The 25,633-nt window shown below is 44.3% G+C and overlaps 1 protein-coding gene across 1 annotated transcript in view; it reads right to left on the bottom strand.

The window, feature by feature from the left end:
* Positions 1 to 22,820: 22,820 nt before the first annotated feature.
* The window catches only part of ENPP3 (ectonucleotide pyrophosphatase/phosphodiesterase 3), a 106,059-nt gene continuing 103,246 nt past the window's right edge, over positions 22,821 to 25,633 (bottom strand). The window contains exon 25 of the mRNA XM_053281260.1: positions 22,821 to 22,997. Within this exon, the coding sequence (XP_053137235.1) occupies positions 22,821 to 22,997 (177 nt within the window). The remainder of the gene's footprint in view (positions 22,998 to 25,633) is intronic.

The raw sequence follows: 25,633 nt of genomic DNA, 5'->3' as shown, positions 1-25,633 counted from the left end.
ATTTGCTTTCCTGTTATAAAGGGTCTCTGGGTTCTTGTGTTTGGGGGCGGGGCTGGTTGGGTGAGAGAGACAGAGAGAGCAGGGCAGGGCTGAGAGGAGGGGGGTTGAGCACGTAGGATGGAACTCAAGTTTCTACCAATGAAGTTTCATAATTCTTAAAACTTGCAATGATCTTTCAACTTACTTTCTGGGTGCCTATATTCCCAGCTTGGCTTTCCAGCCAGCTCTCACAACTGCCGCATGAACCAATGGTGGGGAGGGCATGGCAGGCTTGTGGTGGCTCCCCCTGGAATAGAATCATAAAATGAGGGCCCGAAGCACCCTAAAAAATATGCCCTCAGAGGGGAGGCAGGAACTGCCCATGAACTGTGGCAGAGCAGGAGATCAAGCATACGTTCCACCTCATCGAAGAGCGAGTACTGACCCTTCCTGGCTGCCATTTTTTTCGATGAGTGGATCAATTGCGCTAAGAGGTCCTCCCTCCCAGACAGCCTTGTGCAAGGAGGAATTCCCTACGCAAGGCAGACAGCAGCCAGCAGCCGGAACTATGTCCAACTAATATGAATGCAGAGGTGTGAAAAGCACTCAAGGAACACCCCATGCAAAGGCCAATACAGCACACACACAGGGGCAGGACTACAGGGCATGTCCACCTAGGGAATGTTGGCTCAAGTTTGAAATACAGCCAGCGAAATCGCCTTGTCCATCAATGAAGCAGATGGAAAGTCTCACAACAGATCACTCACGTCCTGATCAATTGACTTTCCGCTAATCATTGACAATCCCCCATTCCTTGACCATCCCCCAAGAAAAGATATCTGGAGGGGCTGTGATCCTCACATTTCTGTGCACCAGGGCTCCGCAACCGATGCAGAGGACAGAGGCAGATTGTCTCATAATGCGTGCTGCAGGAGGTTCATATTTTCCCACCAGTGTCTTGATGTAGCTTGATTGGCCATTGGAATCCCTCTGTGCTGTCATAACAAATTAAAGCTGTACTGTGACACACAGATGACTGACGATGGCATAAGCGACTAATTTAGTGGCATATAATGTATGCAGTGATATCTGTCATGAACTGTATTTAACTTCAAACCGCCGATTGTGCGGAAACAGGGAGACACGGTGATGAGGATGGGAAGCGGCAGTACAGAGGCAGACCATTGGTCCAGGCACTGTCATCACACAACCAATATGTTACCATCACTCTTGGTTGTGCACAGATTGAACTATGCTTCCCCCTACTGACGGGCTTGTGCAAGAACACCGATTTTTTTTTTACCCTTGCTGTGTCAGCGGCTCCACACACACCCACAACCCAATTGGACCGAAGAGGAGGAGGAGTGGTAAAAAAAATTCAACTCTAGTAGAGTATGGACACCCTCCCCTTTGGAAAACCCAATTCATCATAAGTCTATGGACGCGTAAAACCACTCACCGATGCATATAGGAACAGCTTGGGAAATGCTGCATTTGCTGTTTCAGTCTGCTGCCTCACATCGTTGTTTCACTTAACTTTGCAACACTTTAACCGGCGCAAATCTCTAAGTCTGGAAAACACCCTGATGTGATGACTCAAGTACCTGTCATAGGTGTAAGCCACATGCTACAGGGGGATGCAAAACACAGGCCCAAGTTATGGCAGCCAAACAGCTCATAAAGCAAAGCGCATCTACCAATCGGAGTTTGGGGATCATCCACACTAGGCAACTTGATTCCTGTAGTTGTGGCAGTTCCTAGTATCTCAGAGGAGGCGCAAAAACCAAGGATCAAATGTGGTTCAAAACGTTTTCCTGCCCACAGACTGCAAACAAGCCACAAGAACAGAACACCACAAGACAGTCTTCATAAATTCAGCTTCTGGTTCACAACTTTACTAGAGGAATCACTGACATTTCAGAGGCACATTTCCAGGCTAATAGCTGGGATTTCCAGGCCACTGAGGGTATGCATTAGAACATTTATGGTTTGTATCCAAACATCTGGGCTGGACAGAAATTAGTTCTCGACAATGGAGATGGCAAATCAGTATAAGCTTATTTTAAGACATGATGCAAAGACAGCTAGCCAGTCTCTGCAGTTAAATCTCCTGTACCTGAATGAGAAAAGAAGGGCTGGAAGTGATATGGATGTGTCAAAATGGGGTGAGGCAGCCCCAAACACAGAATTAAAGTTGGGAAAGGAGCAGAGAGGAGGAGAGTGGTCCAACCTGAGACCAGCAGATGCACTCCAGTTCTCAGGGACAGAGAGGCTGTACTCATGAAAAGCCAAGTCCAGGCATAATTTTTATTTTTTATTTAACACATTTGTATACCACCCAAAATGCAAGATTCTGGATGGTTTACAACAATGAGGCAGCCAAGCCCAGGCTTATGCTTAAGCCTGGGCTTGGCTGCCCATGAGAACTAGGGATGTGCACGAACCGGTTCGGTGCTCCTTTTCTGGAGTGCTGAATCAGTTTGAAAATCCCGTTCGAGCTGGTTCGGAGGTGGGGGGTCCTTTAAGGGGCGTGGGGTGCCATTACCTGCCCCGCTGCTTTTCCCCTGCCAGCACTCTCCCCAAAAGCATTGGCGAGGGGCTGCAACGTACCTCCTTACAGCCCTGGTGAACATCACCGCACAAGTGGCCCACACACATGCGCAGGCTAAGCAGGTGTGAACCTGATCACTGTCTCAATGGAAACCCCAGCTGAGCCTATCTGAATTATATTTTAAAGATATAAGTAAGTATTATTAACAAACAAGCACATGCATATACATAAATAAATCCATTTATATGTCAGAGTGGCTGACTTGGGTCACAAACTGAACTATTACACTAAGTGGATGTCCAAGATCTGGTGATCGACTGCCAATTATAGTTAGGTGGCTATCAGTACTTATGGGGGTGCATTTCTTGATTTACAGACATTTACAAAACTGATCTGGGATTGTTAATCATGTTTCTGTCAATCAGTCTAATGTATATGCTACTGAACATGTCACTTATGTCAAAAGCAGTAGTTCCCGACTTCTTGTTCTCTACGTTGTCAAGAACTGCAGCATGTAAAGTATAGCAAGCTCTGGGAAACTATTTCCACCTCACTGGGAAAGCTTCTCAATGAGCAGCTGCTGATTGCAGCAACCACTTGAATACATGGTAAATACAGAGAAGATTCTATTTATTCCAGAAGTAGTGGGAGCATGTCTATGAGTGAGGAAATTAATTACAAGAAAACATCAAGGGGGCCTATTTAAGGACATAGACAATTTTTCTTGGCACTTTTTGTGGACCACTTTTTGGAGTCTACTTGGGATGGGGGACTTGGGAAACATAGCAGGCTCCCATTTAGTTTATCAAGAACATTCACCTTTGACTGAGACATAGTGGTGAAAGCAAACCATTTGCCTAGCTGCAAGGCAAACCAGTTTGTTTACAAATGGCAAGTCCTGTACTATGTGAACTAGGATTAACACCATGTTTCTGAATTAGTTACCTAGCAAGGTAAGCATAACTGAAAAGGATAGCAAAACTGAAAACTTAAGCTTCAAGCAAACTGAGCTGAATGCCTGAATCAGCAAAGGTAGCTTTCTGGAAGACTGTTTTGAAGCTTTCAGTTAATGTTGTTAACTGCGACATAACCACAACAAATAACCACTAACAGATTATTTTATGTGATATGAAACACTAGGCAGGGTGGTTTGCTGTGACAAGCATGCTCTGCTCCCAGGATGGGCCACAGTTATCTCTTTAGGCAGAACAAGACATGCCTGATAGTACAAGAGCCCATGTCAAACAATTTACCTGATAAGATACAACAGGTTTGACTATCTAGAGTTGTTAAACTAGCTCTGTCATTTCCAAATGCACCCGTCTTATGAGCAGCTGCTGGGGCTTCAAGGGGGTGCAAGCCCCTAAAACACCTTCTTAGGGCCATTACTTACATTTAAAAGTACATGGATGAAACAAACAGTATCTGTTGGGGAAGAATGAACATAATTCCTATCTAACTGACTTTGTTGGGGCTTAACCCCTTTCAGGCTGCTCCGAAGAGGGGTAAAGGGAGGCATCAATTACATCATAAGGTACATGGCTGAAACTAATACCATTTGGTAGAAATGACCTTCCTGCATCTTAAAATGTGAAATCCAAATACTTTATGTATGGCTAATCCCAAATCAGACTATTTAATGTGTTTGGGGCCATAACTGCTTCCACAGCACTGGAGCATGTTCAGATCAGCTGGAATATTTGTGAGGAGAAAAGGGGAGGGGGAAGCGAGTGCTGATCTGGAAATACAGACCTCATTTCTGAAATTATGAATTATCTTAGCAATTAAGTCAAATACAGTTGATTTCTGGTGGGATTTTAACTTCCTTGCTTGATAACTTTCAGCTTTTTAATTTGGTTTTAGCTAGGTATAGTTCACAAAATTTCAAAATTTTCATTTATGGGATCATTCATAAGGGATTTATGGGATCATTCATCGGGGATCAGATTGTTATGAAAACAAACTGCTCCAAACTGTATGAAAAACTGTTATTGGAGTGGAAACATATCTTGGATAAAAATATATAGAGATGGCTAGTGGGGTGGAAAGTGCTCTTCACTGTGCCAAATCACTCGTTGGTACCCCAAAACCAACTTCCTGGAATACAGCCTGTACAGTCTAAGTCCTTCCAGACAAATTGTCCCATACAGCACTATTATTATTATTTTTATCATTATTTTTACATTTATATCCCGCTCTTCCTCCAAGGAGCCCAGAGCGGTGTACTACATACTTAAGTTTCTCCTCACAACAACCCTGTGAAGTAGGTTAGGCTGAGAGAGAAGTGACTGGCCCAGAGTCACCCAGCTAGTATCATGGCTGAATGGGGATTTGAACTCGGGTCTCCCCGGTCCTAGTCCAGCACTCTAACCACTATACCTCGAAAGTGGTAGTACAAGAAAGGAGGAGCTAGCTACCAATGTGGAGACTCTGCAGACAAAAGCAATCTTGCTCACTGTCCTGCACAGAAGGTCACTTGCAACAGGTCCAAAAAACGGGGGATGCTTTGCTAAGGTTTTCAAGTCTGCTGTCGACTCCCTTACTGATTCACCATATGATGAGGCAGATTAACCACTCCCTGACAGTGTTTTAAGTGTGACAGAATCAGAGTCTGCTTCTCCACATTGTCAAGTAAAAAGTAATAGCCATGAAGTATGGATGACGGCTGATTCTGGTTCTCTGTACACTATCATATCCTGTATGCTTTACAAGAAACTTCTTACAACATCAGATCTGCACCTGCAGCTTTCAGACATCCACCCATAGGGATAGAGAGGTTCCCCTATTGCCATAAATGGATACTTCACTGCTGTCCTGGAATACAAAGGATGTATGGCAGAAGGGAAAGTGTATGTGTCATAAAAGAAATCTAAATATTGGACTGAAAACATCAGAAAGATCTGCAGATAGTGTTAGACCCCAATAGCATAGAACCCGTATTACAGGTGGAGCATCCATTTGCTTAAATGGCTGCTGGTTTCTCAGACATTTTTGCTAATACTGCTGGCACTGCCATACATTTCAAACATACAACTCAGATGATGGCAAATGCAATACTTGTGCAACACAGCGTAAGGAATGTACCCATAGCATTGCACCAACAACTTAAAGAGGAGCTCTTTAGACTACAGCATGCTGACACCATAGAGCTTGTTGATTCATCAGAATGAATCTCTCCCATTGTTCTTGTGCAGAGATCCAACAGTGCACTTTGAATGTTCATAGATTTAAGAGATGTCAACTCCAACATGGTAGTGGGTTTTCATCCATCACCCAATATCAATTAAATGCTGCTTACTCTGAAAGAGGTCTCAGTGTTCACAACTTGGGGCTCATTTTCGGCTATCATCAAATTCCTCTGCTCAACAGTTCTCACTAATACACAGCCTTCATTACCGCAGAGGGTCTTTTTCAATACAAAAGACTGCCCTTTGGATTAGCCTCTGCAGCTTCCGTATTTCAACAAATGATGCATGCAATTTAAGGGACTATGGATGGCATCACTTAATTTCAGGACCACAATTTAGTGTATGGCAAAACCATTGAGAAGCATGATGCAGCTAGACAGACAGACTGACATGGACTTACTATCTCTGCAGAGAAATGTCAGTTTTGCACACACTCTGTGATGTACTTGGGTCACACAATGAAGCTATTCTCATGACCAGCAGAAACCGGGCTAAGGGAGCCCAGCCTAGCCTGTTTTCTTCTGGTCGTGAGAACCGCTGGGAGCTGTGCAGCTCTCGGTGGCAAGCCCGCTTATGGAGTCTGCTGTTTAACCTGGGATTGAGATGTGAATGAGCCCCAAAAATGGGTTATCCAATCATGTGCCTGCTGTGGTTGCTAGCGTGGTGCATTACTGGGGCTCCGGGGGTGGGGCACCACACGGCAGTGCTTCCCTTCGCCTGACCCCCAGAGCTGCCGGACAAGGCATGGGGGGATGGGAAGAGAGCTCCCACTTGTCTGCGCCGCCAATCCACCCATGCAGGGAACCCCTTCTGATCATCTGCAGGGAAGGTAAGGTTAACCCTCCTTCCCTGCAGTTAGCCCTTAAAGCTCTTCTCACTGATTCTGAGAAGAGCTTCAACATGTCAGAGTGGCGTACATCCCAAAACAGACTCGGTGAAAGCTATTTGGGAAGCAGCAGAGCCACACAGCAAGGATGCAACACTCATTTTTAGGACTTCGCAAGTATTACTCTGAATTTGTTAGACAATTTGCCTCTAAAGTTGCTCCATTGCATCTTCTGTTATTGATTTATCATATGTCTATACCACCAGATATGTACATCTCTATGTGGTGCACAAAATTTAAAATATTTAAGAGTCACAGATTAAAAAACATGATACAATAAAAATAGAATAAAATAGTTATTATAACATGTTTTTAAAATGATTAAAGTTAATCCTAATTAAAAGCTTTCAAAAACAGGAGAGTCTTGAGGTTCTTCCTGAAAACCGACAGAGAAGGACATGCTCTTATTTCAGTAGGGAGCATATGCCAAAGCCTCAGGGCAGCCACACAGAAAGCCCAGGCCTGGATCACCACCAAACAAGTCGGTGGCAGCCATAACCAGACCTCTCCAGAAGATCTTAACAGGCGGCAGGGTTTATGACAAAGGAGGCGCTCTCTTAAATAGCCTGGACCCAAGCCGTTAAGAACTTTATAAGTAATAACAAGCACTTTGTATTTCACTCAGAAACATATTGGCAGCCAGTGCAGTTCTTTTAAAACTGTTATATGGTCCCTGTGTGTTGTCCCAGAGACCAATCTGGCTGCCGCATTCTGTACCAATTGTAGTTTCTGAATTACGTACAAAGGCAGCCCCACATAGAGTGCATTACAGTAGTCAAGCCTGGAGATTATCAGCATATGTACCACTATTTTAAGGTCATTCACCTCTAGAAATGGGCATAGCTGACGTATCAGCCGAAGCTGATAAAAGGCGCTCCTGGCCACTGAGAAACCAGGGAAAGCTTAGGGTCCAGGAACACTCCCAAGCTACGTACCTGATATTTCAGGAGGGATGTATCCCCATCCTGAACAGGAAGATCTAAACCATCTCTTGGGTCCCACCCCACCCAGTCAGTACCTCTGTCTTATTTGTATTCAACTCCAGTTTGTTATCCCTCATCCAGCCCATTACCTCCTCCAGGCAGGCATTTAGGGAAGATATGCCATTTCCTGATGAGATCGACATGGAGAAGTAAATCTGGGTACCATCAGTATATTGATAACACCCAGCACCAAATCTCCTGATGATCAATGACAGCAGTTTCATGTAGATGTTAAAGAGCATTGGAGACAGTATGGAGCCTTGTGGGACTCCACTCTTCAATTCTTGCTTAGCAGAACAACATTCTCCAAGCAACACCATATGGAATCTGCCAAAGAGGTAGCAGCAGAACCACTGCAAAACAGTGCTACCCAATCCCACCTCCCTTAGGGGTCCCAGAAGGTAACCATAGTCAATGGTAACGAAAGCTGCAGAGAGATAGAAAAGGATCAGCTGTCACACTCCCTCTGTCAATCAACTAGAGATCATCCACCAAGCTGACCAAGCAGTCTCAACTACATTGCCCCCACAAAAGCCAGTTTGAAATGGGTCTAGATAATCTTCATCATCCAAAACTTGCCTGGAGGTGAGAGGCCACCACCTGCTCAATTTCCTTGCCCAACCATGGAAGATTAGAAACAGGTCTGTAATTAGCCAACTGAGGGATCCAGTGTAGTTCTTCAAAAGTGGTCTAATAATAGCCTCCTTAAGACAAGGAGACACCCTGCCCTCCCTTGGAGAAGCATTTATCATATTTCCCAGACCCTCTCTGATAATGATTATCACATGAGATAAGTCAAGTTGGGCATGGGTCAAGGGAATAGGTTGTAGGACACACAGGCCAAAGCAGTTTGTCCACTTCCTCAGGAGTCACAAACTGAAAATTATCTAATCTAATCCCATAAGAGGAGTTGCTGGACACCTCCACAATAGACTCCGTAGTAACTGTGGAATCCAGCTCAGCCTGAATATGGGAGATTTTACCCACAAAAAGTTAAAAATGTCAGAGCAAGTGACCAATGGTTCCAAGTTTGAATTCAAGGGAGGAGAGGGTACATACTAGCCCCCTCACAACCCTAGACAACTCAGCTGAACATGAATTTGTGGAGCTAATGTGGGCAGAAAAGAACTGCTTCTTTGCTGCCTGCACTGCCAGAGCATAAGTCTTCAAATGTACTCTGTGTTGCACCTGATCAGACCCATACCAAGTCTTCTACCACTTATGCTCTCATTGCTTTCCTAACCGTTTCAGCTCCCATAACTCATCTGAATACCAAGGGGCTTTCTTTAAAGCAAGTCGGAGAGGATGCTTAGGAGCAATTGTGTCTACTGCTCTAGTGAGTTCATTATTCCATCTTTGTACCAGAGCATCAGCAGAATCATCAGCAGAGCCAACCCTAAGGCTTCTTGGAATCCTATTGGATCCAATAGTGGTGATAGGCCTGCTGGAAGGGGAAGCAGCAATTAAATTTCTGAATTCCCTTCCCCTATAAAGGCCCACTGGCCAACCAATGCCATATGGGGCCAGGGATGAGTGACTCAGCAGTTCCTGGGGTCACCTGCCCAGTGCTGGGTCTTGATAGAAGTACTGCCTGTCTCTCAGTCTCCTAGAAGCCTAGCAGAGGGGAGGAAGAGTCCATCTGCTTCCCATCCAGTGCTGCCCGGTGTGAGAGACAGAGTGGGTGGTGGTGGCTCCTGCTGCTGCCTGCCTGCTTCTCCTTCCCCTGTGAGACTGCTTCCAGCTGCCTATGGGTAACATCCGTGGGAAGAGTGTGTGCAGGATTGGGGCCAGGGGTGAGTGACTCAGCAGTTCCTGGGGTCACTTGCCCAGTGCTGGGTCTTTATAGGAACGCTGCCTGTGGTGGCGGGCCCACCACCAGCCGGGTCGCCACCAAAAGGGCGACACCAAAGATCTATGCTCAGGTGATACGTGCAGCAAAGAAGCAATTCTTTTCCTCCCGTATTGCATCTGCAAGCTTTGTGTCCAGAAACACCACCAGACTGCATACCTGTTCCTTCTGAGGAAGTGTGACCCTATCCAGAACTGGCAGATCAAAATCATCTCCCGAGTTCCGATCCCACACAATAAGTATCTCAGTCTTATCTGGATTCAGCCTCAGTTTGTTACCTCTCATCCAGCCCATCACTCCCTCCAGGCAGGCATTTAGAGAGGTTATGGCTTCTCCTGATGATGTTGACATGGAGAAGGAGATTTGGGTGTCATCAGCATACTGATAACACCCTGCACCAAATCTCCTGATGATCTCTCCCAGTGGGTTCATGTTTAATATCTACATGAAACCGCTGGGAGAGATCATCAGGAGATTTGGTGCAGGGTGTTATCAGTATGCTGATGACACCCAAATTTGTGTTTCTGGACACAAACCTCTCCCTGGTGTCCCAGGCTGAGGCAATGGCCAGAAGTGCCCTTTATCAGCTTTGGCTGATACACCAGCTGCATCCATTTCTTGAGATAAATGACCTCAGAACAGAAGTACATCAGCTGGTCACTTCCAATCTTAACTACTGCAATGCACTCTATGTGGGGCTGCCTTTGTACGTAGTCTGGAAACTGCAGTTGGTCCGGAATGAGACAGACAGGTTGGTCTCTGGATCATCTAGGAGAGACCATATCACTCCTGTGCTGAAAGAATTGCACTGGCTGCCAATACGTTTCCAGGCAAAATACAACAAGCTGGTTATTACCTATAAAGCCCCTAAACAACTTAGGCCCTGGGCATTTAAGAGAATGTCTTCTTCACCATGCCCCCCACCATCTGTTGAGATCATCTAGAGAGGTTTGCCTGTCATTGCCACAAACTCGTTTGGCGGCTGCTCAGGAACAGGCCTTTTCTGTTGTTACCCCTGGACTTTGGAATGTGTTCCCTGTTGAAATAAGAACTTGCCCATGTCTGGCAACATTTAAAGAGGTGCTGAAGACAGATTTATTCACCCAGGTTTTTGATTAGATTCATGGTTTACATTTTTAAAGCGGGTTTTAAATGATTTTGATGTTGATGTTTAAATGACTTTGTTTGTTTGTTCCGGACTTGGTCGCGGAACTTGCGTTGGAGTCTCCCAGACTTTTGGTGCTGGGGGACTTCAATGTTCATTTTGGGATCAATTTGTCTGGGGCAGCTCAGGAGTCCATAGCGGCCATGACAACTATGGGCCTATCCCAAGCGCTCTCTGAACCGACGCACACTGCAGGTCACACGCTTGATTTGGTCTTTTTCTCCTATCAGGGTGGTGTTCCGTAGGTGGGGACTCCTATGATTTCCCCATTGTCATGGACGGACCACCATCTGGTTACGGTTGGACTTACGACCACTTCCCACCTCCGCAGGGGCGAGGTGCCTATTAGAATGGTCCACCCAAAGAGGTTATTGGATCCAGTAGGATTCCACGAAGCCTTGGAGAGATTTAATGTTGGCTTTGCCGTTGATCCTGTTGATGCCCTGGTTGAGAATTGGAATAACTTGCTCACCAGGGCAGTAGACACGATTGCTCCTAAGCATCCCCTCCGACCTACTTCAAAACTGGCCCCTTGGTATACGAAAGATCTCCGGGGGCTGAAGCAGCAAGGTAGGCGACTAGAGCGCAAGTGGAGAAAGACTCGACATGAATCTGACAGATTACGACATAGAGCACATTTAAAGATCTATGCTCAGGTGATACGTGCGGCAAAGAAGCAGTTCTTTTCTGCCCGTATTGCCTCTGTGAGTTCACGTCCAGCGGAGTTGTTCAGGGTTGTGAGGGGACTAGTATCTGCCCCCCATCCCTTGAACCAGAACTTGGAGTAATCAGTTACCTACTGCGATGTGTTTAAATAATTTTTCGCAGATACAATCTCTCGGATTCAACATAGATGGAGACTCCACAATTAATTTGATGTCTGAACTGGAGGTGTCCGACAACTCCTCTTATATGATTCGACTGGATCAGTTTCAGTTTGTGACTCCTGAGGATGTGGACAAGCTGCTTGGAATGGTGAGGCCTACCACTTGCTCTCTTGACCCTTGCCCAACATGGCTTGTTCGATCTAGCAGAGAGGCTGTTGTAGGCAGCCTGGTGGAAATCATAAATGCTTCTCTGAGGGAGGGCAGGATGCCTCCTTGTCTTAAGGAGGCAATCATTAGACCTCTTCTAAAGAAGCCTGCGTTAGATCCCTCAGAGGTGAGTAATTATAGATAGGCCTGTTTCCAACCTCCCATGGTTGGGCAAGGTAATTGAGAGGGTGGTGGCCTCTCAGCTCCAGGCGGTCTTGGAGGAAACTGATTATCTAGACCCATTTCAAACTGGTTTTCGGGTGGGCTATGGGGTGGAGACTGCCTTGGTTGGCCTGATGGATGATCTCCAATTGGGAATTGACAGAGGAAGTGTGAAGCTGTTGGTCCTTTTGGATCGCTTGGCGGCTTTTGATACTGTCGACCATAGTATCCTTCTGGAACGTCTTAGAGTGTTGGGGGTGGGAGGCACTGTTTTACAGTGGTTCTGCTCCTACCTCTCAGACAGATTCCAGATGGTATTGACTGGAGATTGTTGCTCTTCAAAATCTGAGCTTAAGTACGGTGTCCCTCAAGGCTCCTTACTTTCTCCAGTGCTTTTTAATATCTACATGAAACCGCTGGGAGAGATCATCAGGGGATTTGGAGCTGGGTGTTACCAGTAAGCTGATGACACCCTGATCTACTTCTCTATGTCAACCTCTTCAGGAGCATATCCTCCCCAAATGCCTGCCTGGAAGCAGTAATGGGCTGGATGAGGGAAAATAAACTGAAGCTGAATCTAGATAAGACGGAGATACTTATTGTGTGGGGTTAGAACTCCTGAGACGATTTCAATCTACCTGTTCTAGATGGGGTCACACTTCCCCAAAAGGAACAGGTTCGCAGTCTGAGAGTACTTCTGGATTCACACCTCTCCCCGGTTTCTCAGGTTGAGGCGGTGGCCTGGGGTGCTTTCTATCAGCTCCGGCTGATATGCCAGCTGCGCCCATTTCTCGAGATCAATGACCTCAAAACAGTGGTCATTTCTGAGAGACCACGTTACACCTCTGCTGATGGAGTTACCCTGGCTGCCTATAGGTTTCCGGGCAAAATACAAAGTGCTGGTTATAACTTATAAAGCCCTAAACGGCTTAGGCCCTGGGTATTTGAGAGGACGTCTTCTTCATTATGAGCCCCACCATCCATTGCGGTCATCTTTGGAGGTCCGTCTCTGGTTCGTCAGGTGGCCACACAGAGACGGGCCTTCTCGGTTGCTGCCCCGGGACTATGGAATGTGCTCCCTATTGAGATACGATCCTCCCCATCTCTGACAATTTTTAAAAATCCATCTTTTTACTCAGGCCTTTTCAGCTAATTAATAATGCATAGGTTTTAATTCTGATATTTATTTTTAAATTGTTAGTTTTAAATTGTTAGTTTTTAATTGTTTTTATGTGGCTTTATATGTGTTTTAACTGTTTTATCATTGTGAACTGCCCAGAGACATGTGTGTGGGGCGGTATAGAAGTGTAATAAATAAATAAATAAAATAAATAATAAAATGAATAATAAATAATAAAATGAATAATTGATATAGTTTTGATTTTAACTGTTAGATTTTAATTTTTATTTCTTGTAAACCACCCTGAGCCATTTTGGAGGGGCAGTATATTAATCAAATAAATAAATCTTCATCAATTCCCCACCACTACTGGTACAGCTGCCCCAGGATCTTCCCCCATCTCCCCATCTCTGTTCAACCCCAAACACATATCTGTACCAGGCCTAACTCAATACTAGGCAACAGTGAAGTGAGCAGGAGTCTTTCTTCCAGCGATCCAAGATCATAAGTCAGCCCCAGCCTTCAGTCCCACCCCTGAAGACCTCCACCAAAGGCCAGCCCTGTTTGGCAGCCACCTACAGGCAGCCTGCATCAATGGCTGTGCCTCTGACTACTGCCCAGCCTAATAAGGGCCAGAAGATCAGAAGCTCAATGGGTGCAGCTCCCACCCCACCAATCAAGCAGTTTGGCCAGGGGCAAAATATCAAAGCACAATTAGAATGAGGTCCACCCCAGATAACAAACAGCCTGCAGCCTTTCCCTTTTTCTTGAGGGAAAAAGCACAGCAAAGCCTTGGCTGGACCCTTTTCCCACCCAGGAAAGTGGAGCATAGAAGCCAGATAAAAGCTCCTTACTCCACAGCATGTCTTCCAGTTACTCTTCTGAGTTCCCTCTGGCTGTTGCCCACCCTAATAAGAGCCAAGAGATCAGAAGCCTAATGGGTGTGGCTCTCACCCCCACCAATCAAGCAGTTTGGGCAGGTGCAGAATATCAAAGCACAATTAGAGTGAGCTCACTCTTATTTTTAAAAAGCATGTAGCATTTAACTGGGATGTATCTGGCAAGGCTAGTTTTTAGCAAGTTGGCCAGACTAGCAAATTGGTCATTGTTGAAAGCTCTGCTCTCACTTCTTTTGACACCAACAGGCACACTACTGTAACCACCGATGCTTTTGAATATGGTTTGGATGTTGTCTTGGCCTAGCTAAAAAGGGACAGGGAAGTTACAGCTGACCTTGCTTCCAGAGTATGTACTTCATCAGAGAAGATGTATTCTCTAGCATGTTTCTGGGTTGTGAGGCACTTCAGAACTTACTTGTGGGGCAGAAAATTCACTTGATGATAAGACTATAAGCCCTTATCTGGTTTATTTACTAGTCAGGGATCTTATGGATTTTGTTTTCCAGGTGGAATACAACTGCAGATTGTTTATATCCACTTCCATTTCTAGGCCAAGAGGAGATTTCAGAAGATGAGTATGAAGGAGTAAAAACTGTGCAAATAGCTTCATCCACATCTTCTGGAAAGAAAGTGGCATTCAGTGCTGATGACATACTTAAACCTTACATAACTAATGGATGGCCACGCAAAAGGTAGCTGAACATCTTCAAATATACGTGCATGTAGCAAGTGAGCTGTCTCTTCAAAAGTGATCGGAATTGTCCATGAAGGTCACCTGGGCATGAGCTTGACTAAAAGGTGAATCAGAGAAAGTTTTTTATGGCCAAATATGGACAAACACATTGAAAATGTAACCCAGCACTGTATGGCTTGTGCTGTATGTGACAAATTGTAGAAGACCTTTACCACTTTTTGACTCCAGTAGAGTATTCCAATGGTCCCTGGGAAAACTTGCTCTGGATATAATGGGGCCTTTTGATAACCAACCCACAAAACAAAGATTCCAGGTGGCCAGAAGTTTCCTTTGCTGGCAACATTACTACAAACAAGGTGATTCGGTTCATGGCTGCAGTTTTTGTGAGAGAAGGTCTTCCTAAAGAACTAGTGACTAACAATGAAACACAGCTTACCTCATTCAAAATGGAGCAATACTTGCAAAGCCATGGGATAAAACACAAAACTATTTCCTTGTACCATCCTTAAGGGAATGGCTTAGTGTGAAGTTGTTTGAACTGCTGAGCTTGAATTGCTGAGAGGATGCAAAGCTACCACCAAACTTACCTAATTACAACAATTGATAGGGATTTCCATGGCATCTCACTCTGAGGATGTGGAGATTCATGACTGGATAAGGGATAACCAACAAAAATACAAATTGTATGTGGATTGGAAATGAGTACAAAACTGTGGACATTTCTGGTACGGGACATTGAGTATGGCTGCCTTATCAAGTGAGAAAGGGATGCTCCCGATATTCTGGACCAATGGAACAGTTTGAGACTTTCCAGCATGCATACTATGGGGAATAGGAAAGGGAGTCTGATCTCCAGAGAGGAATTTGATCTTGCCTCTAGTTTTGACCTCTTAGAGGAAGCTGATGAAATTAGTGGACAGTCTTTTATACTAGAAAAAACACAACTTACAGCTCTTGTGCCAGATAACCTAAGAATTTGAAGAAATGTGTGTGACAGGAGACCACCTAAGAGATTTCAAGTCTTGTCACTAAATTAATTCAGTTCTGGTTGTTATAAAGGGGAGGGATGTGTTGCATTCTATCTAGTAATCTTTTATATTTTGTTGTTGGGAAGTTTGTCCCAGTGGGATCCTGTAGAGTGAGTTGGAGGTGGAGTCAGAAAGGAAAAGGGAGAGAAAGGAGAAAATGGAGTTGTTTCTGAATAAACCCTTAGTTAAATCTATGTAAGATTACTTTGCATTTATGAAGAAAGCAGTTATAAAAACATGGGCCTAGATTACCCTTGGGAGAGATGGTTTTGTTACCACACCTTATTTATACTCCCCAAACCCATATCAGTTTCAGGGTTCCAAAGACATGGGGCTACTTTATGGCAGTAAGAAAGAAATGAAGGCAAAGACTGTCTACAGACTTTCCATCCAGACCATTTGAAGTCTCCAGACATGTCTAGAGTCACTCATCATGACTCGTCTTGTTGAATTTAGTGGCAAGACATTTTCCCATAATGGTTAGTACAAATAGCAGAAAATATTATGTTTTTAAACAAGCATATGGTTACTTTGAAAAACAAATATAATGGGCAAAAATCTTGACAAAATATTATTAGGAACAAATATCAAAAGATATTATTACAAACTGGGATATAACTGTAGTAGCTAGGGAGAATCTGTTAAGAAACCTTCTGTCAACCCCACCACTGGACATAAAAGTCACACCTTTTGTGACACATGCTCTGAGCATGTGTCTGCACAAGCATGAGGAGGCAAGCATGCATGTGCAAACACTTGTTATGTGCCGTGTTATTGAGCAAGGTTGTTCAGGACATAAGATATGATGTACTTCTGAGGAAGACTGTTTCGAAACTGGTGAGATTACCTAGGACACCTGTTAAGAGATTCATTTTCCAGTTTGTGAAGAAAGGGATTCATATTTCCAGTTTTGTGAAGAATGAGGATTTGTTTGGCATCTCTGGCTTCAAAGTACTGTGCATGTTTTGTACTCCAGCTGTGAAGATTTGGCCTTGAACTTTCACACTTGTATTTTGTCTACCCTTCCCAAGTCTGTTTGTACTGACATAACATTTTCCAGTCTGCTGCATTTGTTGTAACTCTTTGCAATTATATCTTGTTCTGTAAACCTGGTAAATATTTGTAGCATGCTTTCATGTTTATTCATTAGTATTTATATGCATATATATGTTTACCTTGTTTAAGGTTTTTTCACAGATTTCTGTTTACGCTTTGGCTTTTTGTCCGTGATTCCCTGGTTTTGTTTGAAAAAGCTAGGCCCACCAGCACTGCTTGTCTTATTGACCCACAGAAAAATGTCCAGATGCAATTATTCAGTTAATGATATAAAAGTACATTATTATGTTTCCCACTGGTCAAGCTGAATGCAATCTTTTTCAGCTAGCTGAGGTTACCAGGCCTTGGACAGCAGGTGCGTAGGAAGCTGTCAGCGCCATGGGAGCGACCCGCCATTGGTGGCCCCTGGTGCACTAGCCACGCCCCGTTTCTGACATCAGATGCGCAGGGGATGTGGCAATATGCGGAAACATGGCATGGCCCAGTTTGTAACACATTTCAGCCAGCACTAAGTTTCCATCCTGGCTTGGGAGTGCCTTTCCCTGCCTTAAAAGGCAGCGAGATGCATTCTCCGACAGGCTAGGAACCCAGCGCTGGCTGAAGCTTTTTACAAACAGGGCCTCATGGCCCATTTCCGCATATTGCCATCATGCCCCCTGCATCTGACGTCAGATTATTATGTTGGATTATTGATTGGCTAGAACCCTTATTCCTTAACCTTTTGTGTCACCTGATATGTGTACATCAATTGTGGGTTTTCACTTTATGTAACGGTGCAGAGAACATCTTTTGATGTAGGTGAACATAGCTACTGTGGTGAGCTTAACATTTCCTAAGCACTTGTCTTGTTTCCATTGATGGGAAAATTTTAGCAGCAAGTTGTCTGTCTGAAAGATGAACTTGGGGAGAACTCATGGAAATTGATCTTTTGCTGGAAGTGGAACCAATTAACCTTTTAAGGAAGCTGAAATCATAGGTCATACTGCCCTTCTTGTAGCCCAATTGCTTTGCTCAAGGTTGACTCAGCCTTCCATCCTTCCGTGGTCGGTAAAATGAGTACCCAGAATTTTGGGGGCAATATGCTAAAATCATTGTAAACCGCTTAGAGAGCTCCGGCTATAGAGCGGTATATACATGTAAGTGCTATTGCTATTGCTATTGCTATTGCTCAAGCCAAACCAAGCTAACACCTTATCTATTAGCATCTATCAATACTGAACCTATGTTCTATTGATGCTAAATATTTCCTCTGCTAATAAATTTCTGCAATAGATACCACTTGGCCTTGGACAAACATTTTAGTCTGTGGCTAAATGCTCTGGATGTACCAGAGCAATGCCCTGCAGACATGCCGGAAAGAGCGTTGGCAAGCTTTTCTAACTGTGCAGCATTGGGCACGCAGTAGGGGGAAGTGGATGTTGCCACTTTGTGCTGCCTCCAGAAATACCCTGTGTTTCCTGAAAATATTCCCTAGGTTGTGCTGTGTAGGTGCAGTGGTAGTAGGAAGCATTCCATGGGGCATTGTTCTGGATGGCAGCCAGTATACTTAGCCCCAAACAATTATTACAACATTCCCTATTTATTTTGAATCCAAGACTAGGTTCCCCACCCCCACTCCAAGATCTATGATGTAAGAAATTGACAGTTATCTCAAATTCAGTGTCCTCCTCCTTTCAGGTAAATATTGGTTACACCTATAGTGAACCTGTATGTTTTAAGGGGGTTGCCTTAAATTCAGCATCATCTTCTATTTGGGTAACTATGGTACTTGCCTGTTCACTGGAAGAGAGCTGGTCTTGTGGTAGCAAGCATGACTTGTCCCCTTATAGCTAAGTAGGGTCTGCTCTGGTTGCATATGAATGGGAGACTTGAAGTGTGAGCACTGTAAGATATTCCCCTCAGGGGGTGGAGCCGCTCTGGGAAGAGCAGAAGGTTTCAAGTTCCCTCCCTGGCTTCTCCAAGATAGGGCTGAGAGAGATTCCTGCCTGCAACCTTGGAGAAGTCGCTGCCAGAATGTGAAGACAATACTGAGCTAGATGGACCAAGGGTCTGACTCAGTATATGGCAGCTTCCTATGTTCCTATGTTCCCTGTATTGGCAGTACATATTACTTTTTCATGTTCCTATTTTGGCAACAGTTAAGCTTTACAATTTTGCTAATTCCACTACTCAAAGAAAACTGCTTTTGAAAGATCAAATACTGACTTTTCCAAATCCAGTTGTTCATATGGAACTGAATAGCAAAGTGAAATGTTTTAAGCAACTCACTGGAATGTTTTGAGCACGAAAAGCCTAGCCCAGGCTAGAACAGGGGCTAGCACTGTGACAAGCAGCACAGTGAGATGGAGCTGGGAGGAGTGAAGCTTGGCCTCCAGGAATCCCACAATACAACACATAAGCAGCGTGGTGCATTGAGAGAATGCTGGCTGCCGGGATGCTCCTTCCTCCCAGCTCTGTGATTGAGCTGGCTGCTGGCTGCCCACTCACCCACATGTCCAAGGGGCGTATGTTCTATTGGGCAAGGGAAGACAAATGTCTCTAGGCCCACGGGCCCTGGAGTGCTCCCCAAGGCCCCTTAGCCAGTCCCTCTTGCCTTGCCTGCTGGCCCCCTCTCCTGCTAGCCCTCCTGCTTTGGCCAGGGGAGTTAAGCAGCCTGCAAGCTGCTGCAGCCCCTTCAGTCTCTGTCAGCTGTTCAGCAGGTAAGCAGGGCATCCAGAGAGGCCTCCATGCAGGCCTCCCTGAAGCCTGAACTCGAATGCTGGCAGGCAGGCAGCAAGGAAGGAGGGAGGGAGGGAGGGAGGGAGGGAGGGTGGCCAGCGCTGGCTGCCCTTGCCCACCACCACTCTGCCCAGCTTTTGACTCCTCAGGCTTAGTAATGGAGGTAGGATGCAATTTCCTTTTTGTGGTTATTCCCCTCCACCAGATATTTAGGGATTGCTTGCCATAGAGCAGAGTTTCTCAACGTGTGGGTCCCCAGATGTAATTGGACTTCAACTCCCATAATTCCAAACCAAAGGCCACTGGGGCTGGGGATTATGGGAGTTGAAGTCCAATAACATCTGGGGACCCACACGTTGAGAAACCCTGCCATAGAGTTTTAATATAAGGTGGGGGAATGTAGGGCAGATTAAAATGACACTGAATATTTAATTCAGAGATTGAGGAATTTGCTGGTTTTAAATTTTTTTTTTTTAATTAAAGAAACTATTTTTTAAAAAGTAGTTCCACCCCGATATGGAAGAATCTGCCTTTTGCCTTCATAAAAAAACAACCTCATTTCAGCCCCAGCCTTTAGATCACCTGGAATGAATGGGCATAGGGCTTTGGTTTTGAGCAGAGAGGTGTGGGAGGAATATGTATATTTAAATTGAAGTGGATTGGACAAATTGTGGATTTTAAATATTTTTTTAATTTAAAAAGCATCAAAAACGTCCATGTTTCATGACAAAAAATTGCAAAGTCCTTTAGGTTTCAGTGAAATGCACTTCCAGCTAAATGTGCTTAGATTTGCTGCCTGAGGCTGCAATTCTCTACACACTTACCTGGAAGCAAACTGTACTGAATTTGTTAAGATTTATGAGAAAACATACATAAGATCGCATTGCATGGTTGAAAGTCTCCTTTGTTAATCAGCAGTGAGGGGCCCATTTTAAAATCTTGACTCCAGGCCCACTCCAACCTTGCTACGCCCCTGTGCCTTCAGGCTACCCAGCCGAGAAGCACCGGAATCACAACCAATCCTGGACGTTCTCATGACATGCCCTGCTCAGGTAGGGCAGTTCTAGTCTGGATAAGGTTGGTCATCAGAATGGTCTCAGTGTCAGGTAAATGAAAACACACACACTACCAAGGAGCATGCTGTGAGAATCTGGAAGTTTTTCCTGATCTCCGGTTGGCACTGCACAGAGCAACAGATGGAATTCAGATGTAAAATTTACTATATTAGGTAAATAAATGCATCTTTAGAGACTTTTTCAAAGCTGTCAGAGATGGGTAGGCTCTTATTTCAGCAGGGAGCTCATTCCAAAGTCTCAGAGCAGCCGAAGCGCTGTCCCTGAGTAGCTGCAAGACAAACAGGTGGCAGCTGCAGATGAACCTCTCCAGGAGGTCCATTGGATCTCCATGGGCAATGGAGCTCATAGTTAATTTTTCATCAGTTCTCATGATTGACAGGAGAGCATGCACCACTGAGTTTTCATTTATTGGACATTATTTTGAACATGAGAACTGGCCCTAACTCTCTTAACAAATAAGCCTTCATTTCAGCCTTTTAACAAGAATGCCCCACTGAGGTCATGCACACGACCTCAGCTGTGCACTCCCCAGGGCTGTGGGGGGGGGGCAGGAGCATGAGTGCAGTCGCTCCCCCACCCCCAGCTTGCTGCTGGAAATGCAAGTGGGCTGGCATGGGGAAGCCATTTAACCCTGCAGAAATTGCTCATATGATTGCCGGCCGAGGTTAAGCACCAGTTTATTTAACCTTGGCTAAATGCTGGGTTTCAAAGTTAGGCTCGTCACGGGGGAAGCACTGAGAGTGACCTTGCTCCTGGCACTTCACATGGGCAGCCAAACCCAGGCTGGGCTGCCCTAGCCTGGAGTAGGCTGCTCATGGGAATACCCTTACTGTATGATTGTGGAATATCAGTTTGCAAACTAAAAAAGTGACTGTTGCAAATCTGTTAGTTCGGATAACCCAACTGGATTTACAACCACTTCAGCTCTCCCCCTGTGAGTTAAACAGAAAGTAGCAGTGTAGCTGCACGAAGGAAAATGAAAGACTCACAAAGAAAAATAGTAGTAAACGAATAAAATCCCCTGAACTAAACTAGGTACCCCCCTCTATGATAACTGAGTAATAACTGAAAGGAAAACAACAAAGCAAGGAATGAATAGAACAAGGGACAATGGAGCAAGGAATAGAACAGAACAAGGGCAAACTGGAACTCGAAAGGTTGAGGAATTCTAAATAGGAACATGGTCTGCGGTAAGCGAAAGTTGCTGACAGCAATTTGTGCAAATAACAGACTGCTTAATATAGGGCTCAAGATAACTGGCAGCCAATCAGGCTTTCCTGAGTCAGCACTTCTACTTCCTCTCCTGTGATATCCTGCGCCTGCGTGTCTCCCACTGAACCTTCCTCTTGAGACGTCTTCTCTGATCAGCCTCCCCGCCTCCTCCTGATCAGCCTCCTCCTGATCAGCCTCCTCATGTCCAGAAGCTGTTCTGATTCCACAGCTCCAGAGTCTGTTCTCCTTGCCAAATCCTGTTGCTGTGCCTCTGAGCCTGCACTCCCAACTGAGTCCTCCTGTTCCTCCTCTGACTCTTCTCAGTCAGAGGTCTGGGACATGACAGTGGCCCTTTTGTATGATTTAAAGATCCCTGTAGCCCTTTGGGGACAGGAGACCATTTTATTTAAGTATTTTCTTCGTAAACCGCTTTGTGAACTTTGTTGAAGAGAATAATAAAACTCTACAAATCATACATAAATTTATTATACTTCATAATTGCCACTGTACTTTTGTGATATACAATATGCTTTAAATTTGTGTGTGTGTGTGTGTATACACACACACACACACACACACACACACAACCTCCATAGTTTGATGTAATCTGAAGGCTTGATATCATCAAAAAAGAGACAGAAAAAAACCCTGCAGGAAACATGCAGAACAGGTAACTGCAGGAAAATCATGAAGTATTTTCTGTATTGATTTTATCATCTTAATTAGTTGTAGCAGGCCCATCGTTTAGGTGAGGTGAGTGGAGTGATCATCACCAGTCCCTTGCTCTCTCAGGCCCTAGGGCCAAGCTCAACCACCCCACACTCCCTGACAGCTGCTGCTCCTTGCCCCCCTTCCTGCTCCATGAAATGAAATGAAAGGAGTGCTTTTGTAAAGGAAAATTCCCTAGTAGCTTAAGGGTTAATTTAGTATCCAGTAGGACAGCACGAAGGCAGGAATTTTCCTCTACAGAAGTACTCCTTTCATTTCATTTCATTTCATTTCATTTCACAGAGCAGGGAGTGGGGTGAGGAGCAGCAGCTGAAAGGGAGTGTGGTTGAGGGAGAGTGCCACTTGACCCTAGCCCCACATCCTCCCAGGGGCAGTCCTGAGTTGAAGTTCTGAAAAGGATTTATGATTCCAATGGGTTCTTCCAGCTAACAAGGAAAGAACCTATTTAACCAGATCCCACCCCCCACCCTCCACCAATAAATTAGACATGATCAGTAAATAACAGTTTCAAACGTTGGCAAAAATGTCTTCAGTTGCAGAATCTCAGGAAGAAGAGTCTGATTTCTCTCCTGGTAGAAATCCAGGCCTGTCAGAAGCTCCACATCGCGGACACGTGCTACATGAGCTTGCATCCTTTCTTCAACCCACAACGATTCGGACAATCCATCCTGCTGAAGCAAACAAATGAAACAAATTCTAAGTACAGCACAACATTCTAACAACATTCTCTACATCAGCAGACAGCAACTTGTCAGTCATGTAAAAAATTACACTCTACAGATGCCTTTTGTTGATTTTTCCTATATAGCCATGCACTGGGGTATCTGGGCAATGGATCCAGCGAATGCTTTCTTTGCTCTGGGACCTTGTACTCTCTTTAATAGTTAATTTCCCAGCAGGTAAAAGAACAATGGTTACTAAAGACGAACTATGGCCTATAAGAATCAACAAACAGGACACATCTGTTGAGGGGTGTTTTTTAAAAAAAAGAAATAAATCAAACAGGATGTTTCCTTTGGGAAAATGGGTAGAGACAAACGCTACAAGCAAAAAGCAGTCACAAGAAAGCAAAACATTAATGGCAGAAAGTTCTGGTGGTTTTCCCTACTTCAGATACTGCCAGTATCTGAATTAGTGCTAACTGTTGTCAGGTGCTTTACAGACTCTCAGAGCTAAACTTATGTAGACATTGGCAAAACTGGTCAACCCCTGATAAAAAGATATAAGGAACATCTGGCAGACATACAGCATAGAGATAGAACAAAACCATGGGCAGTGCATGTTAAAGAACAACATCAACCCCTGCTAACTGGGCAAAGAGGCACCTTTTACCATGGTGATTCTCTTTATTTAGTAGGGGGAGAGTAACTGGCCCTATCCACCCCCAGCACAGTACTTCCAGTGACTGTTGCTGGTGTGTGTCTTATGTTTCTTTTTAGAATGTGAGCCCTTTGGGGACAGGGAGCCATCTTATTTGTTTTATTTCCCTTTGTAAACCGCCCTGAGCCATTTTTGGAAGGGCGGTATAGAAATCGAATTAATAATAATAATAATAATAATAATAATAATAATAGGCCGAGTAGTGAATACAAAGATATTCACTTTGGCTGTGGAGACAGATGTGAGGAAATGAAAAATCAGAGAAGCCATATAGAGAGCAGTTTCACCCAACTATAAATGTTAAAGAGGAAATGAGGAAAGCAATGAAATTCTATGAGGTAATTCACACAATCGAAAACTGTGTTCTACCTGGGTTTGGAAACTGTGTGTACTCCCAATTTTTGATTGTGTGGAAGCAAGGTTAGAGGAAAACCTGGGTAGAAGTGATTGTGTGGAAGCAAGGTAGGAGAAAAAGCTGCCCAGGCTTTCCTCTAACCTTGCTTCCACACAATCAAAAATTGGTAGTACACACAGTTCCCAAACCCAGGTAGAACACAGTTTTCGATTGTGTGAATGACCTCATTGTTTATTGAGTATATGAACTTCATCATGCTTTTGTGTTCTTTTCCCTCCTTCCACAGTTTTTGGTTTTTTCTTTTTCTCCCCCCCCCCCCCCCACCATATGTGATATTGGGAGCTGCACAGGGTTGGTTGATTTGCCTTCAGTTCTTTAGCTGAATCATGGTATGGAGTTGTATTTAAGAACAAAACCCAGCCACCTTTTTATAGCACTGAGGATGATGTCTTACATTGAAATGTTTGCTATTTTGTTACATCTGTGGTTTAGTTTTAAGTTTAAATTTAGAAGTTTAACTTTTGAATGTTTTTAAACTTTTAACTATTATTGCGCTTTAAAGAAGGTCATTGAAAAAGCTTTGCTATGTAGACATTTCCAAGCACTTTAGTGACCGCCTGGAAATCTTCCTCTTCTTCAGTTAAGATGCACAACCACCATTCACAAGTTATGCCTTTCCCACTTTAAATGTCACTACATTACCTCCAGCTAGTCCAGAAGAAGATAGGCCCTCATTTGCCCACCTCTGTTGCTGGCTTCTACACCCTGCAATTAAAATCTGAAGGTAACTCCATCCTGACATGCTTGGTAGCAGTCAGAGTGTGCCATTTACCCTTTGCATTACCTAACCACCCCTCTGCCATTTTCCTTCACTGTCTCCCACTCTGATCAGTTTGAAACTGTCAAGACAGAGGCAAAGTAAAGGGAAGTTTTACAGATGCCTCATCCTTGTTTTTAAAATATTAGTCTGCTCGCCAACACTAGTACAAGGAAAGAAACACATCAGTGAAATTGACAAGGGTGCCTCTGCATATCATTGTCACCAGAGATGGGGTGAACAACACTTAGGGAAATGTCATGCTGCATGGTCATGGAGAAGGTGGAGAAGGAGAAACTCTGTATGTAAGTGTAAGGGATCTATACCTACATACAGGGAAGAAGGTTAAAATGTGGAAGAGCCTTCCCACAACTCTACAAGACAGGTGGTGTTTGAGGACTAAAAATGCACTTAAGAGAGAATGCATCTGTCCAAAAGTGCCACAAGTAATGAACTTGGTCAGTTCATTGGTCAGTTCAAAAACCTGATACGTGTGCACATTAAAAGCTCTGACTTTCACACATGCACACTAACAGCAAAAAAGGAAGTTAAAAGGTTCTCTAAGTAGCACATGTGAAATTGGTCTAATCAATACTACTCATCATTGTTTTTGATGACAATAATTGACAATGATGACAATAATTAACATTTATATCGTTCTTTAGAGTTATCCTTACAAAAATACTGTGGCAGGTCAGTAATATTATCCCTAGTAATACAAAATAATATAATATAACTGTGGCTTACATGCC

Source organism: Hemicordylus capensis, chromosome 1 (assembly GCF_027244095.1).
Source record: "Hemicordylus capensis ecotype Gifberg chromosome 1, rHemCap1.1.pri, whole genome shotgun sequence".
NCBI lineage: Eukaryota > Metazoa > Chordata > Lepidosauria > Squamata > Cordylidae > Hemicordylus > Hemicordylus capensis.
The sequence above is the reverse complement of the archived record's forward strand: the minus strand, read 5'-3'. Positions and strand labels throughout refer to the sequence as shown.